The following is a 13,088-nucleotide window of genomic DNA, read 5'->3' on the forward strand; positions in this document are numbered from 1 at the left end:
TGCTCTTTATCACTTTAGTGATAGTAGCTCATGGAACTTTAAATGACAGTTCAGCCAAAAATGAATATTTTATCATTTGCTCATGTTGTTTGTACATAAAAAATAAGATATTTTAAGAAATTTATATTCTATATTTTTTCTTTGTATGGACAAGATATTTTATTAATTCAGAATATTAAAAAAAAAAATTATAAATAAAAATCATATTTTATTTTATTATTTTATTAATTCAGAATTGTTGAAAGAAAAATGATATTTTATTTTCTTATTTTTTTTATTTAGTCACTGGAATAAAGCGACCAGGACAGTATCTAAAATTTCTCCTTTTGTGACCTGCGGATGTTTGGAACAACATGAGACATCTGTATAAATAACGACAGAATATTCACATTTAGGTGCATTACACCTACTATTTAAAAATGTGCAATGAAATTTAATTTCCTCGCATGTCAGGCATAAAAGCAAAAAGGTTTTCTTGTGATTAATTCAAGGTTGGACAGATCTTTTCTTTGCGTCTAAATCTGAGACCCAGTGACAGAGGTTAGAAGATTTAATGGAGGAGAATGAGGAGACCAAAGAGCCTTTGAGATAGAGAGCACGAGGCACAGACAAATTACTCACACAAAGACCAGTCACTCAGTAAAATGTAACATTCATACAGGACACAGACCTGATGTATGAGAGCTTTGTGTCATTATCATTACTCATAGATTGGAACTGATAAATAATTACACATGTTAAAGGGACATTGTTAATCACATCTGAATGTGCAAAAGCTGATAGAAATCTTCCTCTCATTTGGTTACGAAAATGTCTTTAATTAATATTTAGACTGTTTAACCCTCTGAGTTAGGGGAGTTTGATTTAGGGTGGTTTAAGACGAAATTAGTTTTAGTTTAACGTCCTATTTATATCAGACAGCGGAAATAAATTTAGATTATGAGGAAATGCTCATCTCATATACAGAAAATTATATATCGATAAAGAAGGTTATTTGGATGCACAAATTAAAACAAAACGTATAAAAAAACCTTTTATAAAAAAATAATATTGGATGCACAAAGGAGAGCTAAACGTCTGAAAATGGCTTTTAGACAAAATGTAGAACTGAACTTTGGATCACGTTATACTCTGCATGTTATCGAGTTCAATCAACGAAGATATGCAGACTTAGAAAAAAAAACATTCAAAGAAAAAATGCATTACAATCAAAATTTATATACAATTAAAACTCAGAACAGATGAAAACAAAACAAAGAAAAGGAAGTTTGCATATAGATGAAAAAGGTGCAACCAACCAAAAAGTCGGATAACTTACACATACAGTAGAGCATTAATGGCCAATTTTCTTTGATAATGTGCTGATGCAGGCGTCTAGAGATTGTTTCTGCACATTAAGACCCGAAAGAGTTTCTTGGGGAAAATCAAATATCATGCAGGATTCATCTGATGTCTCACGGGATTACAACAACGGTTAAGTTTCAACACGGTCCGAAAAATATTATCTATAACTTTTTCTTTTCTTTTTTTTTTTTTTTGGATTCATTACACTCAAAGGGTTAAAGGGGATTTTGAAACTTTATGCTGATTTTAGTGTTAGAAGGAGAAAAAAGCAATAGTCCCTTTAACTGCATGGGATTGGAAAATATAAATCTAGATATTATAGTTAAAGTGTTTTTAAATACCCTTGCTTCAAAATTAGCGAAGTCAGAGGGGATCACAGAAGGAAAACATAAGACAGCAAAAAAAAAGGAACTATTTACAGACAGTTGTTGCAGTTATGGAGCGTTGTTAGAGGGTTAGTCAGGGTTATGTTTAAGATTAAACCTTAATCTCTGAAGCGGTGCAGTTCTAACTTTGTGAAGGACATGATCTGAAAAGCACAAGCCACATGGAGAGGACCGATTGGTTTTTCATTGTGAGTGGGCAGCCACAATTCACAGTTTGTTTTGGCCCACAATATGCCAATGCAAATTCTTTGGTTTTAGGAGGTTTAATTCAAAATGGCTTGTAGCTTTATGGTTTTAAGGGAACTGCACCTCTTACAGAGCCTTAATAAGTCATTAAGTCATTGTTTAATTAATCCATTTTTATTACCTTTGTCGAGTAGCCACTCGTCAACTACCCGACCAAGTCTGTATGGAATTCTTTGCCTGGCTATAGCAAGCCGTTCATTATCAATGTTCCCTAAAGAATTTAGAGAGACAGATAAGAGGTTAATATCTGGAAGTTCAAGCGTCACATGGTTAAAAACATGGCAACAAGACTATCAAGTTTAGCAAGTTAGGAAGTCTAAACGAGCTTTATGCTGGTAGTTATGTTGTTTTAAGTTGGATTCTTAGTTATTAGACAGTTTAGAAGCTCGAGACTAATTAGAGCATGTTTAATTCTGTTTAGAAAGCTTTGAGGACATATTTAGTGATGGTTTATCTTCTAATTTTGGTCTGGTTGATTGTGATGTCATCTTAGCGAATAATACTTGAGGGAAATTTCATACAATCAATAAGACAACAATGATATCAGTGATAATGTCACATATTATGTGCAGTTATACAATGGTAGTGTCAAAGCTGCTCCGGAAGACATTTTCTGGTCTCTACAAGAAATCAGAGTGAGAACAATGCAATCAGTGCTGCATCTAATATCAAAATCTCAAGGTACCTGCATAAATTAGGACACGTGTAATTATAAAAAGACACAAAAGATGTAACTGACTCGGTGTCATGGCTGCCTGATAAGGAACAGCGTGTATCTACAGTCTACAGTTCCCGTTTTCTGACAGATCCCTTCACTAGAGCTAAAATGAGCTCTTGGGTCCTGTTACTCACTCAAAAGAACAATCTCCTCATATCACTGTTTTCTCTTCTCTGCTCTCAAACACCATCTTCTCAAAATCCACAAGTCATCCTAAAACCCCTTCATACCAGAGTTTGGTCAGTTTTGTTTGCCACACAGTGATGTTGATTTCCTCTCAGACATCAAGTATACAACTTCACACTGGCTGAGACATTCCCACAAATTTCATCTAGTCTAGCCTTTATCGTATCTAGTAAATGGGTCAACCACGTGATAAAAATGTCATTTAAAACATGCTAACTACAGTATAGTTTTAAAAGGCTTATAAACCATTTTCAAGATTTTATACCATGTCTAAATTTAATAACTCTAAACATGTAATGTGGTGTAATCTTCATGTTAAAAAGCAATGACATACGTAATCATCACATAAAAACAAGAACTTCTTTACACATTGAATAAATTAATAACATTTGCAGCTAGATTTGATACATTTAACACATTATATAGTATATATATATATATATATATATATATATATTATATATATATATATATATATATTATTTTTTGAGTTTAAAAATCACGCTAATCATAAAAAATATAAATATTTTAATTCATAAATTAAAAATCACGCTAATCATAAGAGGTGTATTCAATTCATCATATGTATAAACAGCGTTTAAAAAAAAAAAAAAATTAAACGATAACATGCAAAAAAAGGTGACTGTCACACCATTGACTCACATACTGTGAAATTATTATTATTATTTTTTTTGCAGTGAAAAGTATTCTTTCTTGAAGGAAGATGTTGGTATGCCAAGTGTCAACGACATTTTTTTTTTTGACATACCACATACTGTGTCATGTTCCTACTGTGACAGCTGTGTGAGATACAAGCCTTCCGTTCGTCCTACCAACCCTGCAACCTGAATGAGGGCCAAACCTCCCACTCCCATAAGCCTGTTAAAAGAGCTAATGTGTGACAAATTCTGCACTGAACCTTCAAAGAAAACTTGAAATAGGTCTCGTCTGTGAGTAAGTGGCAAAAAGAGTGAAAACAAACCGATCCATTCAATAAAGTCTGCTCTGATGCATTTCTATTCATAGACTTCCACTAGATTCTTATTTACAGGGCAATGTAATGGCGTGTTGAGCAAAATACCTAGGCGAGCGGTCAGTTGCAACCGCGTCCGCAGGGAGCAGCAAATCTGCCATCGGGGAACATATCCGTTTATCTAATCCTCAATTTTAATTAACTGAATTAACCGAAGCCGCTAATCTAAGCGATACACAGCCGGCTTCGTTTACACATGTGAGCTTTGCGAGTGTCGGATGACACGCAAGACCTATATCATCGTTTTTTTAAATCCCCGAGATGACAGGTGCCACATAAAAGCCATGCCATTCCATTTAAATGTGCATAACTCAGTTTTAAAGGAAGCATTTCACGGCTGTGACAACTTTGAAGCCGGGCTTTATCCCTGCGCTTTGGAAAGGCTGCCCCATCTGACTCTTGCCACCTGACCATCTTAGGGGGAGACCTCGAATATAAAAACCATATCTCACAACAACAAAAAAAAAATTCCCCCTCACAGAAATCAGACGAAATCTCAAGCCCGAGCAGCAGGGACGCAGCGCCATTCAACCTCCGGAAATTTCGAGACAAGACCCCACACGCGGGGGTAGAAGGAGCATAGCAGGTGAGCCGAGGCGCAGCTTTATTTGGCTAGAGTTGTATTTTTGCTAAGGACTCCTTGACGCTGCACTAACCTGCCGTGAAGCAGCACATCGGCGGAACCGAATGAAAAATGAGGATTGCTATTAGAGACGGAGAAAATGTCTTCCTGTGGAACAGCAGCTATGAGAGGAAGGCAGCTCCCTAAGCACACAGTGGGGAGAGAGAGAGTTTGCACAAGTTTAATTGGAAAGCACACAAGGCCAAGAGACCTCAGAGCGAGATGTTTGTATAGGACGGGGACGGTTCATGGGATGACTACTGCATGGTTGGGATCATCAATCAAAGCTTGTTACAAAAGTTTTAGGCTGTGCAATATCGGTTTACGGCTACAACAAAACTCAAAACCCAAGGGGTCCAGAGAACAAACAGCGAAACGCAACAGGCATAAAGCCAAACTATTGAAAATGCGCATAGCTTTGTGGTTCAAAGTTTGCGTGCAGTGCAGGGATGGAGGATCTTCACAGGCGCAGAGACACCTTCCTCAGCCTGCCTAGAGCAAAGCTGGCTGAAGTTGAGAACTGTAAAGGATCCAAATCCATCTCAGGCTGAATGAATTAGGCAAGGCAGCTTGGGGGGGAAATGTTTCAATTTGCAATTGTTATTAGATTGTGCATGCGGTGGTTATCTGGGCGCTGCATGTGGTGACTCATAAACTCTCTGGGAAGAGTTTGAGGGTAAAAACAGCGCACTTCAAACCCAAATGATTCACATTTGAAATTATAAATTAATTTGTACCCTTCAATAAGCCATGCATTCAACATGCATCCAAATCCAGGCCGAGGGCTTCAAACAACGTCCCTCTGATGTGCAAGTGAAAATATACACACTCTCCCACTCCCAACCCAAGCTGCCCCTATTATTTCTACCAACCACAGGTGTAATGGGATCTCCCAAACCCCCAAAAATGGCTTTCCTCGTCCTCTGCGGGGTCCTACCTGATGGGAAGCGCTCGATGACGGGCTGGTTGTCCACTTGGAGGGTGGCGTTGCCACCACTACGCGTAAAGCGAACCACGTGGTACTTGCCATCGTTCACGGTGACCGCAGGCTCATCTATGGTGATGTCATCTGTGCCCACATTGAAGATCACACCCACCTTCCCTTGTTCCTGTATAAAAAGTTGTTTAGAGGTGGACATTAGGGATGAGTCATGATGGTTATAGTCGGTTAGTGAGGTCAAGCAGAGTCTAGATTGTAGCCACTTTTGACCCTGCGGACTTGTAATTCAAATAAATTCACTTAAAAGACACTTTTTACACTTTCACTAGTTCATTTAATTTGTTCAATAACAACAATCCAAAATAAAATAAAATAAATAAAAAATGCCAAAAATACTATAATAAAACAAATATATATTCAGACATTGCATTATTATGATGCAATTATATTTTGAGATAATTAAAAAATTCCAGCATTACTGGAAATGAAGCACTACAAAAACATTCTGCTCACAGAAATATTTTTCTTTTTCTTCACACATAATGTCTCATATTATGTTGATATAAATTGGACAAATGTTATTTAAATTATTTTTACACAATAAATATGTTAAAAAAATTAAAGGGCATATGTTTACAATTAATATTTTAATTATCTATTTTAAAAAAATATATATTACATAAATAATTTAATATTTATTATTTTCATTAAAAATGTTAGAAAAAATGAAAAAACTCTTCAAGACTGAAATAAATGAAATAAAAAGATTAAAAATTATATAAAACAAAATAATAAATCAATAAACAAAGGTCTAAAATTATATGAAAAACAAAAAAAATAAATAAACAAAAAATTAAAAAAAAATAAAAAAAAATGAAAAAAAAATTATGAAAACAAAAAGGTTTTTAAAAAATAAAAAAAGAAAAACAAAAATTTTTCAAGACATAAAAAAGTTTGACATAAATGTGTCCTAAGTTGAATAAACCTCCCTACACATGTATTATATATATATATATATATATATATATATATATATATATATATTATATATATATATATAATATATATAATATATACACAGTATACAGTACAGGTCAAAAGTTTGGAAACATTACTATTTTTAATGTTTTTGAAAGAAGTCTCTTCTGCTCAAAGCCTGCATTTTATTTGATCAAAAATACAGAAAAAAAACAGTAATATTGTGAAATATTATTTACAACTTAAAATAATAGTTTTCTATTTGAATATACTTTAAAAAAAAATAATTTATTCCTGTAATGCAAAGCTGAATTTTCAGCATCATTACTCCAGCCTTCAGTGTCACATGTAACATCCAGTCTATCACATAATCATTTAGAAATCATTCTAATATTCTGATTTATTATGAGTGTTGGAAACAGTTCTGCTGTCTAATATATTTGATGAATAAAAGGTTAAAAAGAACTGCATTTATTAAAAATAAAAAATTCTAATAATATATATTCTAATAATATATTTTCTTTACTATCACTTTTTATCAATTTAACACATCCTTGCTGAATAAAAGTATTGATTTTATTTAAAAAAAAGAAAGGGAAAAAAAATTACTGACCCCAAATAACTGACCAGTAGTGTATATTGTTATTACAAAATATTTATATTTTAAAAACATAGCTTCTTCTTCTTTTTCTTTATTTTTTACTTTTTATTCATCAAAGTATCCTAAAAAAGTATCACATGTTCTGAAAAAATATTAAGCAGCAGAACTGTTTCCAACTTTGATAATGAATCATCACATTAGAATTATTTCTAAAGGATCATGTGATAATGATCCTAAAAATTCAGCTTTGCATCACAGAAATAAAAAAGATAATTTAAAGTATAATAAATTTAAAAACATTTTAAAAATTATTTTAAATTGTAATAATATATCAAAATATTAAAATTTTTTTAATGTATTTTTGATCAAATAAATGCAGGCTTGATGAGCAGAAGAAACTTCTTTCAAAAACATTAAAAATAGTAATGTTTCCAAACTTTTGACCTGTACTAAATATATATATATAAGTTGAATAAACCTCCCTACACATGTATTTTTGATATTTTAAAGACATTTTAATTAGTCTGCCGACAGCTCCACAGTTTGTAAACGCCCCTACAAAACGTACCTGATTGGGTTCAGTTGAACCTGAAACAACAAAGCCCTGTAATTACACAGGGCTTTCTGTAAGACAAATTAGTTGTCTAGCTGTTCAGGCAACCCACCTCCAAGTCAATTTTTGCACATGGGTAAAACCAATATAGATATACAACATGCACCACCACATGACCTAAACACCCAAGAAAAATCTCTGGATCATGAAGCAATTTAAAACAGCAATATTTAAAGGTATTGGATGTGACAATAAAACAAAATGAATGATGGCGAGAAGGATAGGGAATATCTTGTGAGCAAAAAGAAACATCTGGTCATGCTACAGTGGCTCACCCTTGGGAGAGGAGCTCAACAGTGTCCTTTGTAATGCAGGAGGGCAAATGGAGTGTGCTCCATGTTTTGCATTAATCACCACTCCTTCTCACAAAGGCACACACACATTGGCTCGCCAGCCACTGACATCCTGACATGTATAACTACTGACAGTTTCCTGCTGTTTCTAAACAAACATTCATTCACTCCCAACAAAACAACAACCCCACACTACACAACCCACCTCTGGGAGGAGCACTTGAGCGTTTAACAGTTGACAACTCAGAAACGCTACCTTGTTCTTTTTGGAAACATCACATTGCTACCATTCTACAGCTTTAGCATTGTCCGGTATCAGTCTCTAGAAAGAGTAAAAACAACAATAATAAAAAGTGCCTCGTGTTCTCTGACACAAAGCCACAGATTGATAAAACTTCCACACACGTTTAGAGTTTGGATATATTCCTTCCTTCCTCTGACCTCAACTGACAGGTTCTCATTGAGATGCTGATGTCTGACAAATATCAAACAGAGCATGAGGTGAATGCAGAGTGTGTTCTGGAATCTAAAGGGCGGAGATAAAAAACTAGCGAGTGTGTGCTAATGCTAGTCTGATATCAATGTCTCCTCACCATACAAATGAGGGCAAATCTACTGAATGAATACACAAGAGGATTTCATCCAAATGTTAAACTACACAAAAGCAAAAAATAACAACAACAACAAAAAAAACAGAACTTAAAAAGAGAATATAAAAGGTTATGTTTTCATAGAAAGAATTGTTTTTTTTTTCATGCTAGCTCAGCCTGGTTTGACAGTAGACACTTGAAACATGGTCTTTTTTGGGATGCTGATTGAGTCTTACTTGTTAAGCTAGTTAAAATTCACACCAGCATCCAATCCTGCTACCGGAACTTTGACAGCTATATGACGAATAACTGAAATTCCTCCAAAAAAGAAATAATTCAATTTAAAGGTCACTTCAGTTCAAACACACTTTGCTTTTACAGATTCACTGGACCATCACAATCCATTTTGATTAGTTAAATCCAGCTAGAAGAATGACAGGAATGAAGAAGGTTTTTAACACAAAGTTTAATGCTTAAGTTGCTTGGATGGAACCATGTTATGAAACACTTCATCAGTCTCCTCACTCTCCATTTCACTCTATTTTTAATTTGGTTCGAGATACTCCTATCTAGTATGAACAATACCGGGAACAGAACGATTCACGGGGTATGGAAAACAGCAGAATATGGATAAAAATATAGTTGACTTTCTCTGACTAAAGTATCCAAATGATAGGAAAGGATGCATTTTACTTTTGCATGGATAGACTGAACCTCTTTGCAAAACTATAAGCATAATGACTGAGACAAAAGAGAAAAAGTCCAGTTACACAAATCAGACTCACAAATTATACATGAATCGATCACCATTTTAAGTAGTCAACTGCATCTGCATAAATCTTTTTGCGAATTGGGGTCTAAAACAATGAAAGCAGTGCATGAAGATAAACAAAGCAATTCATTCTCAGTGCATTCTCCCTCAATTGTTCTGAAATGGCTTTGTCTTATTGAAGTTCACATACTCTGAAAATTCAACAAAAATTTTCACCCACCATAACACTCCTCGGTAAACTACCCACTCATAATATCCATAATATTGCCAAACCTCAATAAAACATCAACTCAAAGAACATCCCCATCAACAATCGTAAAATATTTATTCAAAGAACATCTCTATTCACACGAAAAAAACTTGTGAGTTACACTTCAGCAGGTGTTGAAGTGTACTCTAAAGAACTTTAGCCCAAAAGCCTCTGTCCTCAGCAGGAATTAGAGACAGAAAATGTGTGTTGTTTGTTAAACTCGGCCATAAAATGTAACTCGAGGACTCTCTCGGATGATGAATCACAGAGATATTGAAGGACAGAGTCAAGAGTTGAATAATGGATTCTTTATTTCAACTGCACAAGCTGTGGTCCCAAGTAAGGGGCCCACCGGTCCCCTAAGTACACAATGACCTCCCGATCTCATGAGAATAACAGACGGCCAGCAACAGGCTAACGTAAGCTATCATTCATGACTAGAAAGAGAAATGACAGTGATTTATGTTCCAGAGCCTCTGTGTTTGATGCAATACTGATGATGCATATGAGTGAAGGGCATTGTGGGTGACTAATCTCTCTAGAGCATGCCGCTACCGAGGCAGGACACAATCACCTGTCAACAGGCTGTCCCTGCTGGCTTAAGTGCAAAAAAACTGGCTTTAATGCCCAGATGTCAAACATCTGGAAAAATAAAATGAAACAAAACTGACTGACTAAGCAAATTTTGTAAAGGGCAGAAGGTAATGTGAATAAAATGCCCAGATAAACAAGGGCAATGAATGATACATGCTCAAGGGTGAATTTACTGAATGGTTGTTCCACAGAAACCTACATCTCAATCACATGTGAAATCCAGTTTAACCAAATGCACACTGGTTTAGTAGTAGTGGAACATTTTAGATATTACATCCTATACAACCTAACACTCAAAACCAACCTGTGTGATAAAATATGCACAATTTTTACTAAATTATTCCCTCAGAATCAGAACTGATGTGATTTAAAACTGATGTGTTTAAAACTGTTTTACACTACTTTTCTCAGAACTTTTCTGCAGACCCAATACCACTCCTTTTGCTGCCCCCAGGCGGCGTCTGATAAAGATTTAAAAAAATCTGATAAAAATAGTGTCAAAAAATATATACACATATACTACTGTTAAAACTTTGGGTTGATAAGATTTTGTTTTTTAAAAGAAATGGAACACTTTTATCTTATATTCAAAAGGAACAATTTCAAATGACCATCCAAATCACACAGATTCCTACTGAAATGAATGGAATTCTCTTGCAAAATTTTGCAAAGCAACTGTAAAACTCAACAAAATCACCAAACAAATAGAACAAAATTTTGCAAAGCAACTGTAAAAGTGACCACACCTATAGAAATATATCTGACTCATGTGACACTGAAAACTGGACTCATTAGATGCTCCTAATTGTGACAAGATTAAGGTCCAAATTGACCTTCAACCTGTTGGCCGCCATTGAAGTCCACTGTTTCTTCACTTTCTTCACAGAATTTCTTTGCGACTGAAGAAAGAAACACATTAAAATCTTGGATGACATGGGGGCGAGTAAATTATCAGTAAATGTTTATTTTTGAAGTGAGCTAAACCCCCTGAACTAATGCATACTGAGCAAACATAATTACAATTCAGGTAAGCCATAAACTGAGCACATGTAACATGGTGAATATAATCTCCCCCACACACACCACAACAGTCAAACTGTTGAGCTGACCTCTAATTTGCCCTTGCACTGTAATAAAGCTCCTTTCTCTCCCTCATATGGCCTCTCAAGCACATCATTCCCCTGCTCCTACTGACCCCGTCTGACCACACAGGCATTGAGCTGCCACATCCACTGCAGCTTCTGTCTGAGCTGGGAGAGTTTAGTGTCTAGGAAGGAGCTGGAGCATTATGGGATGGAAGCTGATGAGGGCAGAAGTTGAAGGAGAGGACACAATCATCCCGCTTCACTCTTTGCCCCAGTGCTGCCCCAAAATGTATCACCACCTCCACACAAAAATAGATAACGAACTCAACACAATGTCAATTATAGAAATCAATCAAAAGACGATATCTATCAAACTATCAAAAAAACGCATACTCAGAGGAGCTCAAATACGCAAGAAGGGTCAAACACAATAATTTGTGTCAATGTGATTCCATGTTCTTGAAATGTGGATTTAAGGCATCACACTTGCTTTCTTTTCAAGCAACTAGAGAGGAAAATGCCGGTACGAGTATCGAAAAACCAGGGCACGTGCGTGCCATTATGTAGTCGTTTGGAATGCACTAAAATTTCAAATGGAAGTGATCATCCCTATCCCCTTGGAGTGGGGACTTTGGAGTGAGCAGGGCACGTGCGTGCCATTATGCAGTCGTTTGGAATGCACTTTGCAAAGGGATCAAATTAATTTCCTCACTATCTTCAACTGGCATGTTCCCGTGACAACGCAGCACGGTGTCCGTCAGCAGATGTCGCTGTTTTACTGCCACAAAAGTCGTGCCATAAATGTAAAATACTAATGTTCTTTAAAGGGAAAGTTGTGAAACTTTTGTCATATTTAAAATAAATGTATATATATTTTTTTGTTCCGGTGTCCAAAGGGAATCTGCTGTGGACACTTTGCATGTCATGGGAATTTAGCTGAAGATAATGTAGTTCCTCCCTTTGCTCAGTGCATTCCAAACGAATGAACGGGAAAATATGCATATTCTCACTATATTGGTAATCAAACAGTTGAAACGGTAGACTATTTACTTCCATAGTAAACCAAACCATACAATGTCAAGTCAATCAATACATTTATACAACTTATATGAGATTTTGTAACATCAATGATCAATGAAAAAAAAAAAGAGATTTTGTAACATCAATGATCAATGAAAAAAAAAACTGTATTGACTTAGGTTAGATACCATACTGAATTTAACACACTATGGAAACAATGGCTTGCTCTGTATAATGGTCCTAGATCATGTTATTTTAAGTTTTTTTAAGGAGGTTTTGTCTATGGAAATTTAATTTTAAACAACAGTACAATCCACTGAATGGACCGTATTTTTAACCCTCACAACCTCGTTTTCATTACTGTCAAAATTTAAATATGCTGCCACCCTGACTATGGTCTATTTCTAGAGTAAATGCTCTTTAAAATCTAAATTTCAAATGTAAAAAAGCAAAAAATATCTATTTAGTAGTTAATGCAGCTAAACAACAAGAAACCAAATATCTCACATTACTTCCCACTATTAAATAGAAAAATCTTTCAAAAATCAAAAAATTACACGTAGCTTCCCCACTACTAAATGGGAAAAGGGTATTAAAATTAAAACAAATATACCCAAACCCTCCTTCATCAGAGAAACAAAAAACAAAAAACAGGAACAATCTTAAATTGTAGTTTTTAATAAGCTTTCATTTTCAGGGCTACATATTAAAATGCACCAACATTTATCGGCCCAAATAGGTCTTCATCAGGGTGCCAAATAACAGAGAACAGGAACAGTTTTGTTCTGCTTCAAAGTGTTTGGCTTCCAAAAGCCTA

At 35.1% G+C, this 13,088-nt stretch overlaps 1 protein-coding gene across 22 annotated transcripts in view; it reads right to left on the reverse strand.

The window, feature by feature from the left end:
- Positions 1-13,088, reverse strand: part of nrxn2a (neurexin 2a) — a 282,683-nt gene that overhangs the window by 11,950 nt on the left and 257,645 nt on the right. For 13 of the 22 annotated variants that reach the window (XM_042710986.1, XM_042710975.1, XM_042710974.1 and 10 more), the window contains 2 exons: positions 5,473-5,644; positions 2,098-2,187 (listed from right to left, as the gene is read on the reverse strand). In XM_042710986.1, coding sequence (XP_042566920.1) covers positions 2,098-2,187; positions 5,473-5,644 — 262 coding nt within the window. The remainder of the gene's footprint in view (positions 1-2,097; positions 2,188-5,472; positions 5,645-13,088) is intronic. The other 9 variants (XM_042710980.1, XM_042710979.1, XM_042710978.1 and 6 more) reach the window with 1 other exon arrangement.

Source organism: Cyprinus carpio, chromosome A21, assembly GCF_018340385.1.
Source record: "Cyprinus carpio isolate SPL01 chromosome A21, ASM1834038v1, whole genome shotgun sequence".
In the NCBI taxonomy this organism is placed as follows: Eukaryota; Metazoa; Chordata; class Actinopteri; order Cypriniformes; family Cyprinidae; genus Cyprinus; species Cyprinus carpio.